This window comes from Motacilla alba, chromosome 6, assembly GCF_015832195.1.
Source record: "Motacilla alba alba isolate MOTALB_02 chromosome 6, Motacilla_alba_V1.0_pri, whole genome shotgun sequence".
Taxonomy (NCBI): Eukaryota; Metazoa; Chordata; class Aves; order Passeriformes; family Motacillidae; genus Motacilla; species Motacilla alba.
Genome location: NC_052021.1, coordinates 31,694,053 through 31,719,211, shown reverse-complemented (window position 1 = coordinate 31,719,211; position 25,159 = coordinate 31,694,053). Strand labels below are relative to the sequence as shown.

The following is a 25,159-nucleotide window of genomic DNA, read 5'->3' as shown; positions in this document are numbered from 1 at the left end:
GCTCGGCCCCGCGCTCCGCCCGACACGCTCAGAGCCGCAGGGCGAGGTGGATACCAGCAATTAGCAGGAGGTTAATCAACCGAAATAATAATAGGGAAAAAATAAAAAAGAAAAAGAAAAAAGGCGTTTTCCACCGTCTGAAGCAGGCTGATCCCATTTATCCGGCAGCTGGGCACCGGCCAGAACCTATGGACAGCGGCCTCTCTGCCATCTCCTCCTCGGGCACATACAAGGTGCTCTGAAGGAGGTTTAATTACAACCAAGCGCCCTCCGAGGGACAGGGCATCCCTGCCAAAGCTGAGAGGGAACGGTTTAGCAGAGCTGGAAACTAAGCAAAGCCAATTTTTTTTTTTTTTTAATTACAAGCCGATTAAACTTTTGAACTGACTCCCAATCTATAATTATTTCAGCGTACCTTTATCAGGCGCCGATAACCAAGCAGCTAATGAACTTTACAACTCATTAGGCAAGAGGAAATGCTGTTAACTGTTAGATGAGCTGCGACCAAGGAGTTGAACTTGTCAGCAACTACATTAATACAAAAGAATTCAAAATATTTTCTCCTAGGAAAAGTTTAACAACGAGCCGCTTGAGCAGGTAGAAGGAAGGTCCCAAGCACCAGAATTCCAATTGTTCCAGGGAACACCATGAAAACTTATCAAAGTGTGTGCAAAACATACTGAACTGTTGGTTAGTACCTGAAGCTTGGAAACCACCTATATTCCAGTGTTCCCAGTTGAAGTTCCACTGTGAACTCTTTATAGCTGCAGTTTTCCAATGACTTCTGTGCTCTGCAGGAAAAGAGATTTCAGGAGAATCCTCTGACTTCAGCAGAGACCCAAGCAGAAAAATCGAACAATTCACAGAAAATTTTCTTAATACTAACATAATTTGTGTTAGCAAGTCTAAGAAAAAGCTTGAAAATATTTACAAGTTAAAAATCTTTTGAATGTATGTATATACACATACATATATATACCCCCTATATATATATATATATATATATAGATATATATATCCATGTATGTATAGATGGATAGATATGGCAAAATGTTTCCAAGTAGTTAATTACCCATTGCTCATCGACTATTTTAATAGGCTTTGTGGTTTTATAAGCTTGCGGTTTGTTTTTTGGTTTGAGTTTTGCCCCTTCTAAAATAAAGACAAGTCTTTAAGGAAAGGTGATGAGCTTCTAGCAAGAAAGAAAGAAAGAAACAACAACCCCCACCAAACAAAACAAAAAAAAAAAAAAAACCAAAAAAAAAAAAAACAAAACCAAAAAAAACCCAAACCATTTAAATAAAAACAACAACAAAAATTCCAAACCAAACAACAACCTAAAAAACAACGGGTTCAGGAAAGATTTCATAAACTCCTATTTGGAAGCAGGAACAAAATACTCAAAGATAAGTGAATTATTGTGGGGTTTCATCCTCCCCAGCCCAGAAAGGCTCTCTGCTCTCCTCTCACATTGCTGTGGTCAGATAACTTACTGCTCGAAGCTACTGGAGCCTTATCTCCACAGGCAGGAAAAAATTACCCACAGTAGGAAAAGTCCAGGTTCTGTCATCCTCTCTCCAGGGATGGTTGTCTCTCTTTTTATCTCCACCTTTGACAGTGGTTGTTCCGGAGAGGAAAGGTGTACAATTGAATTTTTAACACATCAGCCAGCACTATCAGCTTCAAACTCTTTTTGGTAAGGATATAAATCTTCTATTGAGTATTAAACATATAGTATTTTATTATATTAATTTTATAGTTGTCATGTAGGTGCACAAAATATAAACGTCTTGCTTTCCAGAATAACTGAGCCAAGTCTTTGGGGAGGTTAATAAATTAGCTCACTAAAAAAATAGATTTGTTGTTAATTTGCTATCTGATCTGTGCAGAAGTGCCTTAGACCTGAGAGGAGCTGCACACCCCGTAATTATTATTTCTCCTCTACCTGACACAGAACAGTTCCCCAAGCCAGCAGATATTAAGCAGAAAGGCCAAAAACCTGGTCTGAAAACCACACTCCGGAGTCCCAGAGGTAAAATATCTCCACTTTTCACACGGAACTGGGAGACAGGAGGCTCCACCTAGAGATCACACAGTAGAAATTCCCCTAGAGCCATGGAAGTGTGGGCGCTGCTGCCAGGGATCCAGGATGCTGTGCCAGCCCGCCCTGCCCTGCAATGTGACCCTCGGAGCGCCTGGCACGCACGGAAAGGGGGGAACGAGCAAAGGATGAATAAAGGGCACACTTGAGCAGAGAAAAAAGGGGAACGTTTGAGTCTTGAAGGGTCCCGGCCACAAAAGAGGATGGAGGAGCTTTGGGAAGGTTGGAATGCTGATAGTCTGAGCAAAATCCAACGAAAGCTTTTCCAGCTTTATTCTGTTTGCTTCATTATTGTCATAATTTTGCTTCATGCCTTAATGGCTTCCTCTCAGATTTTCTGGGGGAAAAGCGTTAACATCCCTACTCCCACCTCCCAAAACAAAACCCAGGACTTCTCCACTTTAACGTAACAAGAGAAATATTACAAAAACTGAAAGAAAAAAACCAAACCTTTATAAAAACATAGATTCATTGCTACATACAGGGAAAAAAAAAAGAAGCCACTGCTTTGAAAGAGAATGGTTTAAAACCAGGGAATTTTTAACTCCACGTTCTTCTCCTGATATAATCTAGCCCTGGTGCTTGAAAGCATTAACTGCTGGCATAATTTACAAACGAAACGAACCATCAGGGTGTCTTTTGTAAAGGCTGACACGAAGCCAAGCGACCTGCCCCAAGAAACAATCGCTAATCTGCACCGAGCGTGTCTTTGTGGTCAGGTGGCATTTCCTCCCTGGCGGAGGGCAGAGCTACCAGCAGGAGCGCACGTAGGACACTGCAGGCTGTAAAACAACCCTGGAACTCTGGCATTTATAGAGAAAAAAGCACTGCCCGGCCAAGTGCCACCTCTCTGAAGGGACACAGTGCACAGCCAGGTGGGGGCAGTGGAATCTGGGTGATTGGGGCCAGTCTGGATTTCAGAGAAACCTTCTGATGCATCCGTGTAAAGGCAGAAAAATCCATGTCACATTTTCTTCCCCAGGGATGTTTTTTATCGGTATCCCTTGAGAGCAGAGGTGACTCAGGTGTCCCCGAACACAAAGCGACAGAGTGGTTTAAATTCTTGCGAGATGCTCGTTTAAATTCTTGCAAGATGCGTTCACTGTGCATCCTGATATGCAGAATTCCCCTCGTTTGAAATGCAAATCCCTAATTACAGTGTCAAAAGTGACACTTTGAAGGGCAGCGTTCAACAACTGCTAGGCCATTAGCAGTGCCTTCACAAATGAGCGCCAGTTTCTTTACCTCAGAGGTTACACCGAAAATCTCAAGTGTAAAATCCAGGCAGACACAACTCCCAGGGCAGGATTCAGGTTTCAGTTCTCGAGCGCTGCGTTCAGTATTTCATTATTTCACTTCACCTCAGAAGGGCTTTAGCAGCTCACTGGCTTGGAGCATCAAATAATTTGGAGGCTGTTCTGCAAAGTTCAGATGACTACTAAGACATTAAATGAAACTGTTAAAAGGTAAAACTACACATGGCACAGAGGGCTTCACTGCTTTAATTTCTGCTTTTAGACTGAATTTCCCTATCTAATATTTCCCCTTCTTTCATTTCTTCTCTCTCACCTCTATTTAGAATGGAATTGCTAAAAAGACAGTAATATTTCTGTTTCACACCTTCAGAGTGTACACATTAGGTGCACCCTGTAATTTCCCCATCCATTATAATACTTACTATAAAACCTTTAAAAAAATAGCTCAAAAAAAAAGATCAAAACTAAATCAACGAAAAAGATCAAACTAAATCAAGCACCAAAAAACCCCAACCTGGAACAGCCCAGTGACTTAACAACTGGAGTCTCCAGATCAGTTTTTAAGTATGAAATACACTTTAAAAGCAAATTAGTACTAGACTTGATTTTTAAAGCTGGAGTGTGACCCCTAGGTGGTGCTGACATCCCGATATTCCACAAGGTTTAGGAATATTCCACTTTAATAAACTGTATCCTGACACATCACCCCTCAGCAGCTGCCCCCAGGGATGTGCACTGCAGGCAGCAGTTCCATTTTCTGTAAGTATTTTATTTTAACACCGTGAGTTTAAACCTGTGGCCATGCAGAATAATTTCATTTCCTCTTCAGTGAAGGGGCAGAGTGCACAGCCAGGTGGGGGCAATGGAATCTGGGTAACTGGGGCCAGTCTGGATCTCAGGAAAGCATCTCTGAGAGAGAACCCTTCTGATCCATCAGTATAAAGACAGAAAAATCCATGTTACAGTGTTTTTTCATCAATATCCCTTGCATAACATGTAAAACTTCCACAGAAGAAACTGAGATTAGCACAAGAAAATCAGCTCAGTCTGTTCCATTTCATCCTTAGGCTACACAACCTGATCAGATTTGAAGAATTAGAGATGCTATGGCTGGATAAAGGAGAATCTGATCTCTTACACGCTGAAAAAGAATATATTGCTCTGATAAAATACTTGTCATGGTGCAAAGAAACTCAACCAGCTGTTATTTTAAGTTACCCAAACTGATTTATTGACAATTTAAATGTGACATATTTACAGCACTGTTTCTAAAATAATTTAACAATTTTCATAGATTTATAAAAGTACTGATAAATAGGAGACCCTGACAGTGACCAACCACAAAATTTCCCTATGCTACTGAACTACAACAGTAGTTCATTTCTTTTTTCGTTTTTCTCTTTTTCCCTCCTTTTTTAAAGTCCCATAATGGAGCTGCTTTACCTCCACCCAATGTGTAAAATTGCCAATACCAAAATACAGTAAAATAACCATGCAGTGTGAAAGCTGTACCAGAGCAAGTGATTTCTGATGTTAGACTACAGTAAAAACATTACAATGCAAAGTGTCTTCCACACAGAATGTACTTGTGAAAAAATAAGCTTTTAAAGAGCTAATGGTTTATTTTTATAGAAATTAAAACCTACAATACTAGTACAGACATTTACAGTAATTTCCAATTCTGTGCTAGTTTTCACATATATCTAAAGTCAAACAAAACCAGTAATTTACAGACACCACTGCCTGAAGGCAGTGGTTAGTTAGCTTATGGATTAAAAAAAATAAAGAAACCAAAACCAAAAGAAGGTGCTGATATAATTTAAGGTTTTGAATTTCATTATATTCCATTCTTATATGACACCAATTATTCTGTCCTGGGATCAACAAATTGCTGTGGTAAAGCCATCCATATCTCTCAAGCAGGAAGTCAGTTTGGAAGTTGGAGAGAAGATGGACTTGCCTGATATGTATCTTAGGTTCCAGCAGACAAAGAAAGTCTCACAAAGCTGGACAGCTGGGATCACAGTAAGCAGCAGCATGAGATATCTCTGGGGTTGGGATTAAAGCAAATGGTTTTTTTTTCCAAAAATGATGAGAAGTACACACCACCTAAGCCAATACTTGAAATGTAAAGGTTCTCCTGGCTGGCATCACTGATGCCCCATAACACAATGTACACACACAACAAATACTCACTTTTTAAGAACACATATTGCACAGCAGTGGGTGCAACACCAGAACACTGGTACCCCTGGCATAAATCTTGTTTTGAAGAGCTGTTTCAAGCTATGCTATCCAGAGCAACTCCAAGCCAACGCTCAAACCCAGTAAGAATGGTCTGTGTACATCACTAACCCAAAAGTGTTTCAACAACGTGAGAGAAAACACAGGCACTTCAGATTCTTAGTGCACCAAAAGTTATAGGCCACGATTGCAGGACTAGGAACAGTTCAGTACCAATAACAACACAACTAAAGGAGCTCTTCCACTGATCAATACAGAAACAAGAACTGCTCACAAAGCACTGGGAAGGAAATCATTCTCAAAATAGTAACCAAACAATACATTTAAACATTTAAGAAAACATAATTGCTGCAAAGCCTAATGTAACACAACATAAACTCTACTCAGTTAAAAAGATCTAAAGTGTCCAAATTCCAAAGTCCAAATTCTCTTCTCCCCCCTCCAAAACACCAATACATGCAGTCCATGGAAATCCAAATGTGCAAAAAGTTATAACCCACCTTTAGGAGTGCATCAAAAATAGGCTGACTATTCAAAATATTATTTTAGTGGAAATTTTACAGCACCATAACTAGAATTCCAAGGGAGTTAAGAATTCTTGTTCTGATAACAAATCAGTTGACACTGTTGATCTTAAAGAACAGAAGAAACATTTTGTGCATTTCCTGGTATCTGGAAGTCACGGAGAGAAAAAATTCTCATATATGCTTAAAATCTTACTGTAGTTTAAGATGAAATTATTTAATCACACTTGTTGGCAACAAGTTCTCCAAAATAAGAGCATTAGTTGCAAATTTAGTAAACCTGCCAGATTAGGAATTAGAAGTTGCTGGTACCTTGCTTACTTGCAGAAGTACTTTTTTTTTTTTTTAATGCATTTTGGGTTGGTTTCTTTTTCCTAAACTGTGCAGTTTGGCCCCTCCCTAGTAAGTGATTTACTATCAGGCTTTGAGAAAATGCCTAAGGTCCATCTGTGACCCTCAGCTGAAAGGCAACACACAAACACATTATATATACCCATGTGTGCACAGGAACACACACACATATATATAACAGCAGTGCTCCGGCTTGTATTTTTTTTTTTGTTTTGTTTTTTTTTTTTTTTTTTGTTCTCATTTCCTGGAATTTTCTTTGGTTCAAAGTCCGAGCAAAGAAATTAAAGGACCGAACAAATGGATCATTCTCCAAACGCTTCCATCCCTACACATCGCTAACTGGAAGGCTTGCATCATCCAGATCCACAAGGCCAGGATCCTGTTCCTGAGTGCCATTTTTGCTCCGGGGTTCCCAGGGGCCCCGTTCAGTCACTTTGGAAGTTGATTCTCTTGGAGCGACAGCCTGGATCTTGTAGCTCCTTGGCTTGGCCTTGGTAAAAGACTCGTGAAATCCTCGCTTCTCCAAGGCGGGGGGTTTGGGCTGAGGGGCTGTGGCCAGAGGGCTGCCGTGAGGGGCTGTGGAATGTGAGCTGGCTGCGGCTGCGCCGGCAGCACGGACAGCACGGCCGGGTTCGGGAGAAGGCTCGGGATGCTCCTGGAAAAAGAAGGGAACGTGTCAGATGAAGTGGCTGGCGTCACGTTGGAAAGATGCAGTTTCAGATTTCACACTCACCAAAAAAAAAAACAAAAAAACAAAAAACAAAAAAAATCGAGACAGAAAATACACAAAGCGAAGCATCAGCCACGGCAGCAGGAGGCAGGTGCTTTGTGAGGCACTGCTTTACTGAGTGTGAGCTCACAGCAGCGTGTGACAGCAGCATCAGCCGCTGCGTTCAATGACATGAAATTCTTCAATCAAGCACAGCAGCTCTGTAAGACTTTAGTCCAGCAATTTAGGCTCATTTTACTGAGATGTTAAATAACCTCTTGAAGATGCACACTTTAAAGGCCATCGAAAGTCACATCTTTCCAAAAGAAAAATGTATTCAGACCTATTCATATAAATCAAGCACTCATATCCTGGATCCTGAAGTAATGCACATTTTACTGCTTCCTGTTCTTGGAGCACCGAATCTTCCCAATTTCTCCCAAGGACCAAAAAAAAATTTAAGCTATCAAGGCTATATAAAAATTTTCAAAGTTAACAACCTAGAAAAGAAACTGATACTTAAGCTACTCCTTCCATGCAAGTTATTGTTTTGTGTTTATTATCATTATTCTGCTGACCTCTACATAACTATCAAAGTATCTTCCACCATTTACTTACTGACAAAAACAAGTCCCCAGACTATCCAGGAATGATTTAGTTGTCTGAAGAACAGGCATGGAATGCCATTTGGATGTCCTGGGATAGCCTGAACTCCTGAACAGGAACAAGAAGTTCCTTGGGCTCTGCACTGCATCCATCAGTTGTGTCAGGATGTCTCAAACCCCTGAGCAGTGCTGGGTTTGAAATGCTCTGATCCAAATGCTGGGTAATGTTGCAGTGAACTGTGTGTGCATTAGGAGCTGCAGCTGCTGCCAGTTCTGCCATCACCAGTGTTAGTCCAGGAACTAAAGGAATCTGCCAGCCCATGTGCACACACAAATCAAGGCATTTCTCAAGCACATTTGTTAGGAAAAAAAACAAACCCCAAACCCATCACAGATGTGTGTCCAAGATGCAAATATAAATCCTAAATTAAATACTTTTTTACCGCAGTTTTTCAAGTTTCTTTTAGAATGTTATGACATTCTCATGACATATGAATTAATAAATTTACTGAAAATGGATTCTGCCAAGTACTACCACATTTCTTTTTATAAATGAGCTTAATGTTATTGGATGAACGTGTGCAACTTTTTTTTGGACTTGACTTTGGCGTTCAATTTCACTAAAGTATTTCACATCATTTACACTGCCTTATTTCATACCTGACTTGATACTCCAGTTAAGGAAAAATGTTTGCTTTAGCAGAACTTATGATTCACTGATTTACCTACTGCTCTTATTATTAATAATTTTACTTCACCAAATAGGACAAAAGGGATATTAGGACAAGACCTCTGAATTTTTGCTCAGCTGCCCTGAAGGATAGTTGGATTTCATTACCCACACTGGCTGTAATTTCACAGTTAAGAGACTGTGCTGCTGCACTACTCCTAAGGTGTCCTGCTTGGAACAGGGTATTGATTATCCATCATTATGTAATACTTCTATGTTTGAACTAATCATTTCATGCAGAGATCTCATAAGCCATGCAGATCAGGCTACTTTAGACCCTTCCAAATCCTAGAGCTACAACGTGCATGTTCTGTGTGCACTCATCTGTATTAGTTTGTGGGCAGCTTCCATTTAATCTCACTTTGGCGCAGTTTCAAAACAAATGTAAAGTAAAATGGAAATATGAACTCTCATGCAAATTAGCTTTAGTGCTTTCCTATTAAAGTGACATCACTTATGGTTAAATATTTACTGTGCTTTGAGGTATAAGCAGTGGTTTTGGTGTATTTAATTTCCAATCATTTTAAAAGCAAGAAAAAACAGTGCAAACCTGCGAGTGAACGATATTATTGATGAGTTAGTTTTCAGTAATGGTAATGACAACAGGTAGCATTATTTTTTAGTTTGTTTTATAGTGCAAATTAGTGTCTAGTCCTAGCCCTCTGTTAAGAAGGCGAGTTTCCATGAGAGCCCACATACGTGCTGCATTCACCAGTTCTTGATGTATACCTCTGTATACAAGGATTCGACAGCCTTCTGGCCTGCCGCATCTGGAACACAGTGCAAAGCTAAGATTAGAGTCACCTGGACTTGGGAGAGAGGACAACAGAGGGAACAAGAAGTGATGCAGACAGTCATAGCTACATTGCTCAGTTAGCCCCACACAAAAAAAAAAAAAAAAAACACCACAGGAAAAAAAGCATACAGTAAGAAAAGTTACCTGCGTGTTTTCATTGCCCCCACAAAGAGAAAATTTATATCAGGAAGCTTTATTTAAAAGCAAGAAGCAGCTACCAAAAATTGGTTGAGAGCTTAGGCTGAGTTACCAGAAACATGGTATCAATGCAAACTTGTAGTCAAAAGACAGGTCTGAATTATTAGATTTCAGATTATGGGGGTAATGATATATTCAGTTTATTACAAAACATCCCAGAGACAGAAAACGAAAAACACAGCATGCAATACCTGAAGTGTGAAGTATTCCTGGTGCTACATCTGGGCATACTTGGAGCCACTGTGACACCAGACTAACTCCCACTACTTCCCACAAGTTAATGACCTTTGTGCTAAACAACTAATACAGTTGAAATGCTAGTAGGTATGAAATGCTGGCATCCACGTGGCTTCAGAAATATAAACAACTGTCACAGTGCCCCAGTTCAGTACTGCAAGATGCTGTCCTCACTGCACTTCCAACAGCAAGAACTAATTCATGAGAGCACAGATCTTACTTTACATTTTTATCTGTATCTGCATATACAATAAACTATCAGCAATGGAGAATGTAACAAGTCTCACTGCTAAATTGTCAAAGAAATTAGGATATTGTAATTTGATTGCCAAACACAGCAATTAGCAGAAACACCTCACAGGAATTAGAAAGTTTTAATTTAACTCCCAAACTAGTAATAGTGACAGATCATACTGGACTTCTCCAGGTTAGCACTACATTATCTACGTGTTCAAGACAAACAAGGCACAGAAAGTTACAGGTAGGACTAAAAAAGTGCTCCATTAAAAACACGAAATATTTGACGTTTGAAAGTTCATGCAAAGAGGCCACGTTACTACAGGACAGGAGAGAGGGAAGGCAGGAGGAAGAAGCAGGACTGAATGGCACAAGTGAACAGGAGCTAATGGCATCCCCTCTGAGGTGCAGGGTGACGTACGGAAGCCGCGGATCTGCCCGGTCCCCGCTGGGCTACGATGGCCCCAGAAATGGCCTTGATCCAGCTGTGCATGTCCTCGGGGCTGTCTGCCTGCAGCCAACAACAACACCACGGTCAACAGCAGCCCCCAGCCTGCCCACTGCCCCACCACAACCTCACCCTGCTGCTCAGTGTGCTACTGAAACACTTTATTTCTTACAGGCGGACTGTATTTCTTAACCCAGACATTTCTTACTCTGAAGTTACTGTAAAATGTATACAGCTATATAAAGCATTAAATAAAATATCCTGAAGATCACATTCCCCCTGAAAATCAGGCCATGGTCAAAGTGAAGAAGTGCAGCTATTTCACTTTTAAAGTGTATTTAACTCTGGCAGTCTCTTGGGTTTGCCCAAAGTTTAAAAAAAGAAATTACCTGCACATAAAAGGTTCGAGAAGTTGTTACAATTTCAAAGAGATTGTCTCTCATCATTATATCACTGCAAATGAAATACAAAAATACTTCAAAAGCAAGTACAGCTTTCCCATTGTATTTTAACAAGATTGTAGAACTGGCAGAGGATCAGAGCATTTGCTGTCTGACTTTTGCATTTCTTTATCACTCTACTATTGTTCTTTTCACTAATTTTAGCCCCAAGACTCTTTAGTTTACCAGTGGCACATGTGCTACTACATGTATTTTTAATTGGAACATTTAAAATCATATAACATTACGTCTAAAAATATTTATCATACATTTTTAATTGGAACATTCTGAATCATATGCTAAGTTAAAAAATATTTAGCATTCTAGTCAAATTTCTGTTAGTCTGCTAAAGAAAAAAACAGAAAAATCAGTATCTCAAGAGCTACAAAAGCAATTATTCTTCAGTATATTGCCATTTGGTAGGAGGGTTGTGAAGAGTGTTCTCAGCCAGATTCATTCATCTAACATGAGTTGATGTCCTCTAAAGGTTTAGAGATTATGTAAGCAGAATAGAGACTCCTGAAATTGCTCCCTCAGATCAGACAGCATCCACACATCTCGAATTCTTGGTTCCATGATATTCCCTTGTTCTGCCCTTGTGCAAACTTGCAAGTTTGAAACACACATTAATACAGACCCCTCAAAACCCATTTAATGCACAAAACAATGTGCTGTCCCATAAAGAAAGAACCTCCCACATGCACACATCGAGTGACGTTACTGAACAGCTCTCCAAGGAGCAGCCTGGCCATGACCAAGCAGGGAATCCCATCCCATGTAATGGCATCAGTGCTTCCCTCCTCACCTCTGCTTGCATTCCTGAACTTTATGGACCTCCTTAAGTGGTATAACCCTGAGAGGTTCCTTTTCCTGAAAAAAGAAACATGTTTTAGTACAGGGTATCTAACAACTAGAACAGAAAGCCAGCGCCAGGACAGCAGCAGTCTTACAAAAATAGGACTTTCAAGGCAGTCACTAAGAAAAAAAGTGGTGTCAACCAAAATTTCATTTGCTTTTGTAAGTATTAAACCATCCATGGCACTTGCAATGAAGAGAAGGAGAAATCAGGAAGCAAAACCTCCCAAAACATTAATTCCATACTGTAATGAAGAGAACCATGCTGTCCTCTTCCTCTAACCAGATCAGACAACTGACCCTGGCCTCAAGCAGCTCATTTCAGTAAAATTTGGATTACATTAATCTGCTATGAAATGCTACCATAGAAGATGCTATGTTAATTGGACTGCATGACACGGCTTTAAGTAAGATTAACAGTATCCTATACTTAATACAATTGAAAGTACTACAAAGAAACCAGTCCTCAACACCTGGAAAAGAACAAGTACTCTCAAAGCATTCAGAAATTCTGTTACCACGGCGAAAATAAGTGTTAAAGTTTCACAAAACAGGACAAAAAGTGAGAACATTCAAACAGAAACACTTTCACTTTTCCCATGACAACATAATGTCACACATACTATTATTTTCTAGCGGCTGTTGCAGTAAACTACAAACAAACAGCAACTTATTTTACCTCCTACTGTGTTTTCTTTAAGCCAAGTTGCAATGCATTGTTTCAGCTGGCTACAACTTCCAGGATAAAACAAAGGCTTTCAGCTCTGGAATGACTTCCCCTACCATTACTGTAACAGATCCTTAGGAGATTTATGCTGAGCAAGCAGCAAATGTCACCCAAATGTAATCATGCTCCAAGAGCAGTTTCCATTAGATCATTTTGCTCTTCAGCAGATCAAATGTAGAAAGTTTAATACCCAATGTTTTCAGTTATTGTGCTCCTTCTATCTCTTCTCTGTTGTTCTTAGGTTCAATCATCCATTAAAATGCATTTTCAAAGTAATATATCAACTGTGAAGATCAACTCTGGAGTACAGACACCTCTTGGAGGGAAAAGCCCAGCTCAGAAATGATCATTTTCTGAGACTCATATTGCCTGTATTCCACTGTGCTCCTGTGGACTGGCACAGGCTCAAGGAACAGGATGAAACACTCAAAGTGAGAGCATTTCTACCATCCTTCTATTCCACTCTCCCACAGTACAATTCTTCACTGGGTTAGAACTTGTTAGTGAGCAATCTGAGCTCAGATTTGGTTTTTAAATAAAAATAGAGGGTTTCTTATAGGCAGTGAGTCAGAATTGTTCTGCTGACAGCTCAACAAAGATAATGATGCAAGATCAAACCCCTGCTACTGCTGCCCTCATTAGAAATGAAATCAAAGTTAACTTCAGAAACAGCCTGAAATTTGGGCTCTTCACATTTTACATCTTATGTTTGGCCTGTAAACTCAATTCTCCTTAATTTATAATACTCTACAACTCAGGTTTCATTCCTTAGGTACAGATTTTCTTACATTTAGTCTGTTTTCCCAAAAAAGGAATCCCACACTTCACTGTCTTCAGAACCAGCAATTTAATTTTTAAATGAAGCCTGAAGGCACGTAACATCTGGTCAAAATCAGCCAAAAACTCAGAGTGACAGGGGAAGAAGAAAGGTCATGAAGCCAAAAGAAACTGCAAATGTTGCTGTTGAACAGAAAATCAAGAGGTTTTTGTCCATCTTGGCTGTCCTGGTGAAATCAATGTGTGGGAGAAGATCCCATCCTCTGGATGATAAAGCATAATTCTAACTTTCAATGAAGAATTGCAAGATTACAGTTTTGTCTTTCCCACAGTGATCAGTGGGAATATCATTAAAATATCAGTGATATTTCAACAACACAATTAATTATATGAGAGTGCAAAATGACAAAGTACTAATACAAGAATCAGGGTGACTGCAGAGCAGATTTTATTACCGTTCTTCAGTGCCCTACAGGCAGGTTGCCAAACAGACTGAACAGCTGCCCCATTAATTTTTCTGTTCATCCCAAACATGAAAAGTTATTGCAGTACAGACTCAAGAGCTGCAGGAGCAGCAGAGCACATTTCTCAAACACAAGCATATCCCTTGCAACTGGCACTGGAAAATAACACAGAATTGGAAACTTACCAGTTCAGACTTGAAATATCCTATTGTGTTTTCATCTAATTGAAAGTATCTTCTCTTCCAGTTCTTCATCTGTTAAGTGAATAGAATACTTATATATTTATATATATATATACATATATTTTACATATAAAACAAAATAGACTTACATGTCATGTATTATGAATATATTAAATTATATAATTATTTACCATTCTAGTTTTTATTTATAGTATATATTTTGTAATTCCTATTTATTCATAACTATTAATTTTGAATAATTACAGTTTATTATAATTACAAATTTTCCATCTTAAGTGTGCCCAAGATAATTATTTGCACAATTAATGTTTTTGAAAACTGAAAAAATTAAAAATTCGTTAAGCTACTATTTTCTAAGATTTATTCAAACTGTAGAAACTCAGCAGCAGAACTATTCTATAGGAAAAATTGGAAGACAATACATCACAGGTTTCTAGTTTATTTTTAACTAAAAAAGGGATGTCACAAAAGGAAGCTTCATAATCCAAGATAAAAAGAGTCTGAGAATTCAAAGATGTGTATCTTGCTTAATCTGAACTGTCTGTTCCTTCTTCTAGCAAGGCATCACATGAACAGCTCCACTTGTGTTAATCAGTCTGATAAGATGCACAATTCTTCCTCTGAACTGAAAAATCAGCTTTGTCTAAACATTTGACTGACTTAAAAAGCAGCACTGAACTTCTGTCCCAATTTAGATGTTTTTAGCAAGCAAAATAAAGGTCTCTAGAGAATGTAGAACAGGAGAATTCCCAGCTGCATGCACCAACCATCACATGGAAGTCTGGGCACACAATTTGCCTCTCCAAAATATCTTCAACAACACAACGCTAGGAAAGTCATGAAAAGAAGTAAAAAAAAAAAAAAGTAAAAATTAAGTGCTACTATAGGATACATTTTATCTTTAATTAATCCTTATTACTGTCAGCAGTAATAAAATCACTGTCAACTGCCTTTTGTTTTTAATAATACTTACCACTGCTCCTTGTTTGACACAGTAACCAGCTTTGATAATGGCATTATCTGGGGGATGCTTAGCAGCAAAATAAGGAAGGTGACTTTGTGACCGCTTCAAATAATTCCTGTCAGCCCCTTCACTGCCCTCACTGACTTCTTCTTTCTAGAAAAAACACAGGAAAGTTCAGAATACTCTCAAGGGTTTGTTGTTTGGGGGTTTTTTTGTTGGTTTGTTTTTGGTTTTTTGTTTTTCTTAAAGGAATAACTGTAGTAGTTACAAGAATAGCCATAGTAGTTACAATAGGAAATAACTTTATCATCCCATGCTCACAAACCTCATTTCCAATTTGAAAGAACAAAATATTTAAACTAATTTCCAGAGACAGTGGAGATTCCCCAAGGGTTGAGTCCTTGCAAGCTGCTCTTAGAAACTAAACCAAGAATGTGCTGAGTACTTTCAAATAATAATGACAAACATTCAGTTAAAAAATGGTACAGATTTAAACTCATGCATGTATTTAGTGCAAACTTGTAACATGGGCAAAGCACTAGAGGTGGCTACAGCAAACAAAAAGTTATTTCTAGGACCACAAGACATCAGAATTCACCAAATTTTTAAAGCATTTTGGGAGTATACATATCATTTACATGACATTCATCTAACCTGTAACTATTTTCATCTCAGAAACTTTCAGCAACAGATTCAGTTCTCTCTTTAGCACTGCACAGGTTTTACTTCCATAAGCTTGTCCAGCCTCTCAAAATTTTTTTCTCACTTTTCCTTACAACTTTTTTCCCCTTTTTTCTGTTAAAGGGGCAGAATTTCATCACTGTTAACACCAACAATTAATTTCACACAGAGAAAAATATTATTATTATTATACTAACAGGTATGTGTGAGCAAAAAAAAACCATCAGTATTCAAGCAATTATTTAAAATCTTGTATGAAGAGAATAAAGTCCTCAGGGCCCCCACTATGAATAAAAGGTGCATATAAAATTACAGCTTTGTGTGTCAAATGATAACCCACTCTTTTGGAGGGTATTACCTGGGTGGGTGTAATGATGGGAACACCACCAACAATTTCTGTCCTGTAAGAGACTTGCTTCTTTCCACCTGGGCTTTCAGCTTGACGATTTGCATTATCCATTTGGCAGAGAGGATCAGACTGCTTTGGTACCTGCAGTTGGAATGTGAGAATTGACATCAGTTTCATTAAAAAAAAAAAGCCCTGAGCATCACTCTAGAATTTTGAGGCATTTTCAGTAGGATTTAACAAACAGTCACTAACTGTAAAAGGCTAAAAATGGCTTACACAAAAATTTGTTGTAATGACTATGCTTTAGTGCTCAAGAGGAAAGTGGTGCCAATAAAGACATTTCAGTGGATGAAATCAGTTGCAAGCTTTGCCATAAAGCGCATCACTTAATCTTCACGAAGCACTGCTGATTTATACAACTGGTTCTTTATTTTTCAGCTGCTTTCAGTTTCAGTAAGACAGTGGAGATGCCCCAGTGCCTGCAGAGCCAGCACAGCACGGCCATAAACACTGGGACTTTGGTCACACAGGGTGTCTGACCAGTGTGACATTTGTCCTCACATGTACTTGGCATGAAGATTGTGTTACTGCCCTCATTAATCACACATATATTGCTAAATTCTGGCCAAAGTGATCCTGCCTACCTAACTGTCAGTAACTATTAGATAATTCTCTCGAACGTGGAACTAAGGCCATCAAAACTCCACAGGAATTTAATTTCCCTTTGTTTTGACCTAAAAAGTTTATTCAGTTTTCTGAGTAAATTTCTTTAACCTAAGAAATGCAATGACTACAAGACTTTTTTTCATTTCTAATCTCTGTCACCTCTAATATTAATACAGCACATCTGAAGTGACTTCAGCAAGAAGAGATCAAGTCTCACATCCAAATACCCCACCCAGCAACCCACTGGGTATTTACAGAAGGCATCCAAACTCCTTCAGAAAGAAGGACACACAAATTGTCCATCCAAGACTGTGACACATTCAAAACTTGGAACTGAACTGATCTAGACAAGAAACCAAAGCTACTTTATAGTCTGTGATTCAAGTTCCTGTGCCCAGCAGTGCTCATTTTAGAAAATGCAGCCTGCAGAGAAGTACAGACAGTGCTGAGAGCAGATGTCAGCCTAGGACAGTGTCCTGCTGGCCACCCCTCTGCCAGGGACTCCATCTTCAGCCAAGTCCAGCACTGAAGGATAAGCCACTCATGAGCCTCAGCCTTTCAAGAGCAGGAGCTTGTAACTACAGCTTTGTGGGCAAGTGCTTCAGCTGTCACAAACTCCTGCTGAAAATGCTGCAGACCAAGCCCACAACCACCTCCTCACACAAAGGCATTTTCAAACAGCACTCAAAAACGGGTACACAGCGTGCTGGCTGCAGAGCTTCACAGGCATTCTGACACTATCAGCACTCAAGAGGACTAAAACATGCAATGAATCTTGGAGGATTACAATCTGCAGCAAGTAATGCTCATATTATAATAATTGAGTGATCTTAATTATTTGATTCAATAATTGGCCGTACTTAATACTGTACTCGAGCTGTTCAAAGGCTTGCTCCTTCAAAGACAAAACACCAATGATTTCACCAGCCATTTCAAATGCAAGCTAAACAGATCATAAACAGCATTCACTCTAAATTGATGCAATCATTTATTTATTTATTCACTTAATTTCTTCAACTGGGAGCAGCTCAGGCCTGGTTGTGGTGCATCCTCCTTATGAAAAATCCAAGTGAGAATGCTTTGTGCTTCTGTTTTTTTTAAATTTATTATCAGCAGTAGAATTTTTATAACTCCAAAGAATAGGCTATATTAAAACAGAGCAACTCATGTAAACATCCACAGATAACCCAAAAATAAAAAGTCACTGACAACAAACACAAAAGTGTGCACCCATGCTCAGAACCCCTTCTTTGTCGGGGTGTGCTCTCAGAAGTGTTCACTGTCATCACTTCCCCAAAACTGGAGAAAACAAAACCATAACTTCTGCCTCCTGAAAAGACTGAGATAACACGTGGGGGTTTCTATCATGAGATAACTTGTCCTGGTACAACCCAGAAAAGTAATTTAACATTTACCAGAAGAACCATCAATGTTTCTTCGCATGGATGTTACTCAAAATCAGGAGAGAGGCTTTTGGAGCTTGATCAAATATTTTAGTGATACTTTAAGAAATACCAACTTCTGACAGCAGCTAAAAGTATGTGTATTTTTCATTGCTTATTGGTGTCTTCTGGATATTTCAAATAATATTAAGTATGCACAGCTAATTTTAAATTATTAGAAAAAGTCATATGCTGTAATTAAATATATTATCTTTTGTTCAATTTTCAAAAAGAAAGTTAAACTCAAATTTAGGGGGAGTTCTCTACAGCTTCTCCAAGTACTGGAAAGTTAAGCCAAGACTTGTTTGTGGTGATAGAAGCTGGAGGCAAAGGTTACATTTAAGCACCTTGAGACAGTCACCATTTGAAAGCACTGCTAAATATCAACTCAACCACTTACTGTGATTTTGGTAGCTTTGTTCAGAACATTTACCCATTCAACTAGGTCCTGCTGGTCATTGGCTTGTAGAAAGTATTTCCTCATCCCTGCATTCATAACTGTTAAAAACCATTAGGAAAAGTTAACAACACTGATTTAAGAGCAAACTTCATATCATTATGAAAAGATTTGATTTCAGATGAAAATTCCATTTAAAGTATTTAAATGCTCTGCTGTGTTTCATTTTAGAAAGTCATCTTAAGACACATAAATCCACTCGATTGCTGTATTCTAAAAAATAGTAATTTAAGCTCTCCACTTCAATGGCATGATACAAACTTTGAAAATTGATTTTTCTGATCTAGAAATAAGGTATTGAATTTTATCAAAATATTCTATAGTTCCATTTCCTCTTTGTCAATTTCCCCATGCAACCAGTTTTATACCTGGGGACTTCTACAATTCCTCCTTTTAATCCTCTCCCCAGAATCTGTTGTCCTTTGTGACATTATGAACATGACTATGGTCACTGATTTACTTTTTAAATTTTTTTTTAATTGCTGGGAAAATCTGTATGAATTACTAAGTATATGATGCACAGGAACACCTTTAAGACAGCTACAACACAAATTTTATTTTACTTTAGTGACTTGGCAGAGAAACATGTTTTAATGAGTTTGTATCTTTACCTCACAACCCCTGGAATCCTTTATCTAAAAAGGACAAACACATTTCAGTGTAAGAGCAAAAAAAAATCATGGCTAATTCTTGAAATAGGTTTTATGGTGATTAAAACAATCTGGTTATAAAGACAATAAATTTGTATTTTTCCTCTACAAAGTATGAAAACTCTTTAATAAATTAAATTAAAAATAAATTTAAGCCAGCATCTTGAATCATTAAGGTGTTTTAGAGCTGGCAGGAGAAACTTTACAAGCGTTGAGGACAAAGCCCTCCACAGATGTGCAGAGAAATCTGTAATCTGTAGATGGCACTGAACTGACACACCAGGTACCTGCCTAAAACCAGGAGGAGCTTTAGGATTGTCTAAAGCTTCAGTAAATTTTAAACAAATTTAAACCTAGAAGGCACCCCAAGAATTTTTTTCTTGTGCAGCAACAGAAGCTGAAATTTGACTTAAGAGCATTGGCTGACAGTATTTTTAGATCAACTAAATCAACTCTTTCATGAGCAAAGCAGATTTCAATAGTTAAATTTCTTGTCTTCCCAGCTGACAGGCAGGCCACGTTTCTGAAAACAACTGTCATTACTTATTAATGCCTCAAAAATTTCAGACATCTGAAAAAACAGCTCTCACCTACTCCTCATTAAGCTGCAACATGAAAAAAAACCACAAAAACACCTTATGAGGAAGCCAACAGTTCCATCATACTAAAGAAGAAAGTGAATACAAGCTATTTTTTAAACACTCCCAGCTGCAGCTGGTACCAGAAGCACAGAACATTATCCTTGTTCCAAATGTCTCAGGAAGGCACTTGATGCACACAGCACATGCCAAACTTACCAAAACAGAACTCTGCCTTTGGCCTCAGCTTAGTTGCATCGCTAACCTAGAAAGGAAATTAAGATTATAAATGTCACAGAAGACACACCAAATATCACAAGTTTTATTCTGTTTCAAGGGGGTAAATTCAAAGATTAGCAGCACAGCAAGGTTAGGCATAATGATAAAGAGAACTAAAAATAAACAGAAATGAAAGAAACAAGGAAGGCGGGAAGATGCAGTATTGACAACAAAAATGCAAAGGAAGAACAAGAAATGAGCAGAAAGACAAGAAAAGGTCAAGTATTTTTCTCCATTTATTTGTTAATGCAGTATCTGCTACAAACTTAACCATGGAAACTTTTTTAGTTCACAGTTCCCTTTCAGACATATTTAGAACTAACTGTATACACAGTGTAAAGAGCTAAATATTTTTTAGAATTTTTTATGTCCTGTCTATTAAAAGTCATTATTACTTGCAAAGTATCACACCCGAAGACATCTTCCCCTTCATAAATGACCTGTCTTTCTTCCAAGACTAATGGGAATTTAAATACTCATAAAGAACTGAAATGTCAATTTTGTGAGCACAAAGAGCTGCTGTTTGAAATCACTAAACAAACTTAGACACAGTAATTAATCTGTTCTTATTTTAACCTGAACCTACTGAAGTGTTTTAACACTTCTCTAATTCAGGAGTATCACAGAAGCAAAAGGAGTAAATGGCATTTAAATCTGTCTGAAGTTGAGGCCCTTGGTAGTTACCACCAAGAGTTTAATGAGTGTCTCACATATTAATTATCTTACCTTTGAAATATAGGTAAGTTTAATGGCCCCAACGGGTGGAGATCCAGAGGGAAGGTTCTGAAACAAATCACATATGTTATGAAGTGAAACTAGTTTATTCTCATGCCACAATCAGTGTTTATGCATAAAAAGCAAGTAATTCCACAAACAAAAAAGAAAATCCTACACATTTTTATAGACAATGCACAATGTATGCTCGAAACAGGATCTAAACTACTTGTTTATTATACACACATCTGTTAACTAAAAACAGAAAGACTGCTAGAAACAATACAAATAGTAATTGTTTCAGAGGTTTATGTATTTTACTAGAGGAAAAAGGATTCTTGTGGGTCGGCATCCAGGAAATCCGGAAAGAACACTTTTTCCTTAACAGATGTTGGAGTCTCATGTACTTTGACCAGGGCAGGAGGAAGGGACAAGAAGTGACATTCATCTATTATGTCGGATACTTCAAAGGCCATCTCACATATTTTCCAACCACTTCAGGGGTTTAGAAAGGCCTTCACACAGTTACAAGAACTCTGCAGTTCTTCAGAATTACAGCAGCGGGAGAAAATCAAGAAGTTTCAATTTGTCTCTTGCAAGAAACTCTTCCATTTGTGCACGTAAAATAAAAGGCCTAACCTAGGCCTGGGTGTGCACTGCAAATATCATTAAGTCTTAAAACTTCTGAGGAACTGCAATTCCTACAGCACTTGAAGATTTTGTCCACATGCCCTGAATTGCTTCTTTTCACTCAGATCAAATGTTTGAAGTCTGTGTTACTTGCAGAAATTCTTTTTCTCCTCAGTGAGAACTGCTAAATGCTTCAGTCACAAGTCACATCCATCGAGCTGCACTTCATTTACATTTTGTTTTTGCTGGTTCCTTTGAACAGCAGACTCATGCTTTTTAACTCTGCTGCTCCTGGCAGAAGGATACAGGGATCTTCTTCTGGCAGGCAGCTGTCAGCTGACCCGGATCCTATGCTCTCACTGTCTCTGCATCCAAACCTCGAGCAATTCTGTTCTTCCCTCTGCTAGGAAACACAGGGATGCAGGCACATTGTAAAAGCAGCTTTTATCTTGAGGCTGCTCTCCATCCCAATGGATACAAGCTGTCCTCACTCACACACCATCCACGCTGGACTGCAACTGCAGGGTTCACTAAAAACCGCTTTTCAATGACTGATTCTGTTGAGGGAAAGCAACGTGGAATGCAAGGAAAACCACACACTGCCACGTAAGGTTAAAGGTGAATTAAACACCAGGGGGTGTGATTTGGCTCATCTGGTTATATTCAACTGATTTACAATTATTTCATTTACACAATTATTTTTTTCCCCAGCACCCACAGCTCCCACATCCGTAATACCAAACTCCACTTTTCTTTTGCAAATTCGTTAGAAAATCCAAAATTGAGACAAACCAGGAAACTCCTGCCAGGACCAGCTCACCTGTGGGTTATCCATGTACCACACCAGGTTGTCCTCCTGTGTGTCCAGGATGAAGTACCGCCGCAGGAATTTCCCACTATTCTCATTTTCCTCAATGTCTAAGAAACCACAGATGCGATTCTGGCGATCCACATAAGGCATTTCTGACCCTGGACATCACACTGCACAACAAAAAGCACGGGAGGTAAGCAAAGTTCCTTGTTGCTAATTTTAAGACTGCTCAGTGCATGACATTTTGAGCAGTTTCAATCAGTAGCTTCAAGAAGTTTCTAAGGAAGGGTAAGTGAAGCTAGCTGCTCCCCACACCACCACCACTGCATTTTCAGACAGGACTTGCACACTTTGCAGCTTTTATTTAGCAGATCCAACAGCCTAAGTGTAAAGTTACAAGTGGGAAGCAGCAGATGAGCATCAAGACTTTGACAAGATCACTGAAAAATAAAGGTTTTCCTTCACAACATGCACAAAATTGAGACAGCAGTGGGGTTACACTTCCTCCTTTGAGATTGCCTCTCACGCCAAGAAAGAATCTTGGTCAGGAGCTCCACTGCCCTGTGCAACTTTTCATACCTAGCTTATGCAATACAATAAAAAAGCTTTTAGAAACATTGTTCTCATTTTTCTTCTCTCCTACAAAAAGCACTTCATGTCTAGCTGTGTCTAAGAAGACATCTTTTCATTCTCATACACTAAATAGGAAAAATGAAGCTATATGTTCACCAACAGAGATGAGAACACCCTCTCCTCATGGTACTGAGGTCTGAGTGCACCAGGCTTTTGTTTTGGCTTTTGGGGTCTTTTTTTCACTTTTAAAACTTTTTTTTTTTGCATTAGAAAATGAAATTTAAAGCTGCACTGTGCCCAACTATTAACCTTTTACCATTCACCTTTTATGGATCTGCCTTTTGCATCACGGGTTTTGCTTCCTTTTATTTTATGGAACAGTCATTTTACTTTAAGAGCCAGCCTTGTAAGACCAAAGATAAATTTGCATACTCATCTAAAAATGATAAAAATCGGGTTGATGCCAATCTTTCTCAGGGCAGGAAAGAAATGATTCAGTCTTCACATTTTGTTACAAAATTCAGAAATAGTACAGATCCAAAAATACTAATGTAAGACATGGAAGGTTGAAGCACTTTACATTTTTCATAATTTTCCAACTCTTCCAGCTTTAACTGTGCAATATGGAAGCTTCATTTTAGTATTTCTTTAAATTCTTTACCTTTAATACTTTTTTAAGGTGACTTGATTTAAACACATTTTCATGCGCATACAACGAGACAGACACCTGATAATTACTTGTTATTAGACACTGATAGACCACACCAAAAGGTGAGACAGTTTTTCAAGTGTTGTTTTGGGGAAAGAATCAGTGGTTATTTTAAGGACTCGGATATCTACATTTTTGGGCTGGGGGGAATCAACATACAAACATACAGATGTATAATTCTATTTACAGCTGTCATTTTATAGGACTAATTAGAACACAAGCAAATTTGTGACTCAATCACTTTGAGAAACAGTTTTTAAAAAGTCTATCACCAGCAACAATGGTTTAAATAAAGGTTTATTCTTCAATAAAGTAAGAAAATTTACTAAGGTAATTAAATTTTCTTGGTGTGCTCTTCACAATTTAAATATCACCGATCTAAGTCAAGCTCTGTAACCAAGTTATAAATATAAGGACCACAAAAATAAACACTTGAGCACTCGGGACAATATCATTATTTTAACAAACATTCATCAGTGATTCAATTGAGGCTCTTGGGATCACTTCACACTGAAGCAACAGCTCCCTATAAACACTGAGGGCAAGCTCAAGGGTAGCTGTTCTCTAAATTACACCTCTACTCTGACAGAACTTGGCATCACACCTTGTTTGCATTTAAATGAATATAAAAATTGCCATTTATCAGTATTGCCCTAATTTGTACCAGGTGGTTCCTGAACAAAATCATCCAGCATTTCCAGGACACCCTTTAGGCGTCATATCAACAGTTTATGAAGCCCAGAAAAGTCCTGTGCCTAAAAAAAAGCAAATATTGGTGGCTGGTTTCCTGTCTGAGCAGACTTAAAGCTGTGTTCTCTGCAGATGTGAAGAAAATGAAACAAGGAAAACTTGTTTTTCAAACAAGATCCGGATTGATTAAGAATTCTTGAATAAAACCAACTGAATTTTCAAAGCACTTTTCCCCCATAAGAGAATCTATGTTTCAGAAAACCTTTCAAGGAAAATGAAAGGAGGATGCTCATAATGCTCCATTATGAACATGCAATTAGCTAAAGCTGAACTACTCCAATACTTGAAAATTTTTTTTCCAGGGCAAAAAACAAAACTCAGAAGCTTTTTCTTATTTGTCAGTAAATTAATTCTGACAGAAGAAAAAAAAAAAAAACAAACAACAAAAAACCCAAACATAAATTAATAAAGATTCTCTATTTCAAAGTACTACTAGCTAATTTCTAGCCTACAAAATGACACTATTTGCACCTACTCCATGCTTGAACGAAAATACAGCATGAAGTAACACTAATGTTAAAATGTAAATTGTATAACTGCTGTTTTCTTCAAATTAGTTTGAAATTCTTCATGGGAGTATAGACCTCTACAAGACTGATGGTCTTAAAGAAGAAGACACAAAAAGAAACCCCCTTTAACTTCATAATAAATTGAAATCTAACACAGTATCATATAACTGTTTTCCATTTTTAAAAGCCAGCTTCCACCCATTACACCTTGGCACGATTCCCCTGTAAATTAATAGCAATTCTATTCAACCTTCATTGATGAACCACAATTTGCAATGCACATTAAAAAAAAAAAAAATCAATTTGTGCCTTTCTTCCAGTTACTAAAGGGACTGAACACATGACAAAGCCACCACCATGATCCCCTTCCTGACAACTCCAGATAGACCAAAAAAGCATTGATGGAATTGCCATGGTTCAGACAAGAAACTGCAGAACTCTAATTCCTCAGCATAGGAAATCTGGCTGGAAGACCAGCAGCCTAAAAATTCATCA

General features: G+C 38.4%; 1 protein-coding gene across 1 annotated transcript in view; it reads right to left on the bottom strand.

Annotated features, from left to right (window-relative positions):
* Nucleotides 1–4,561: 4,561 nt before the first annotated feature.
* Nucleotides 4,562–25,159, bottom strand: part of PLEKHA1 (pleckstrin homology domain containing A1) — a 31,753-nt gene continuing 11,155 nt past the window's right edge. The window contains exons 2-13 of the mRNA XM_038140315.1: nucleotides 22,133–22,293; nucleotides 20,695–20,751; nucleotides 19,909–19,954; nucleotides 18,405–18,502; nucleotides 15,906–16,037; nucleotides 14,876–15,019; nucleotides 13,885–13,953; nucleotides 11,682–11,746; nucleotides 10,826–10,889; nucleotides 10,410–10,499; nucleotides 9,250–9,324; nucleotides 4,562–7,131 (exon numbers count right to left, since the gene is read on the bottom strand). Of these exons, the coding sequence (XP_037996243.1) occupies nucleotides 6,802–7,131; nucleotides 9,250–9,324; nucleotides 10,410–10,499; nucleotides 10,826–10,889; nucleotides 11,682–11,746; nucleotides 13,885–13,953; nucleotides 14,876–15,019; nucleotides 15,906–16,037; nucleotides 18,405–18,502; nucleotides 19,909–19,954; nucleotides 20,695–20,751; nucleotides 22,133–22,273 (1,311 nt within the window). The 5' untranslated portion in view covers nucleotides 22,274–22,293 and the 3' untranslated portion in view covers nucleotides 4,562–6,801. The remainder of the gene's footprint in view (nucleotides 7,132–9,249; nucleotides 9,325–10,409; nucleotides 10,500–10,825; nucleotides 10,890–11,681; nucleotides 11,747–13,884; nucleotides 13,954–14,875; nucleotides 15,020–15,905; nucleotides 16,038–18,404; nucleotides 18,503–19,908; nucleotides 19,955–20,694; nucleotides 20,752–22,132; nucleotides 22,294–25,159) is intronic.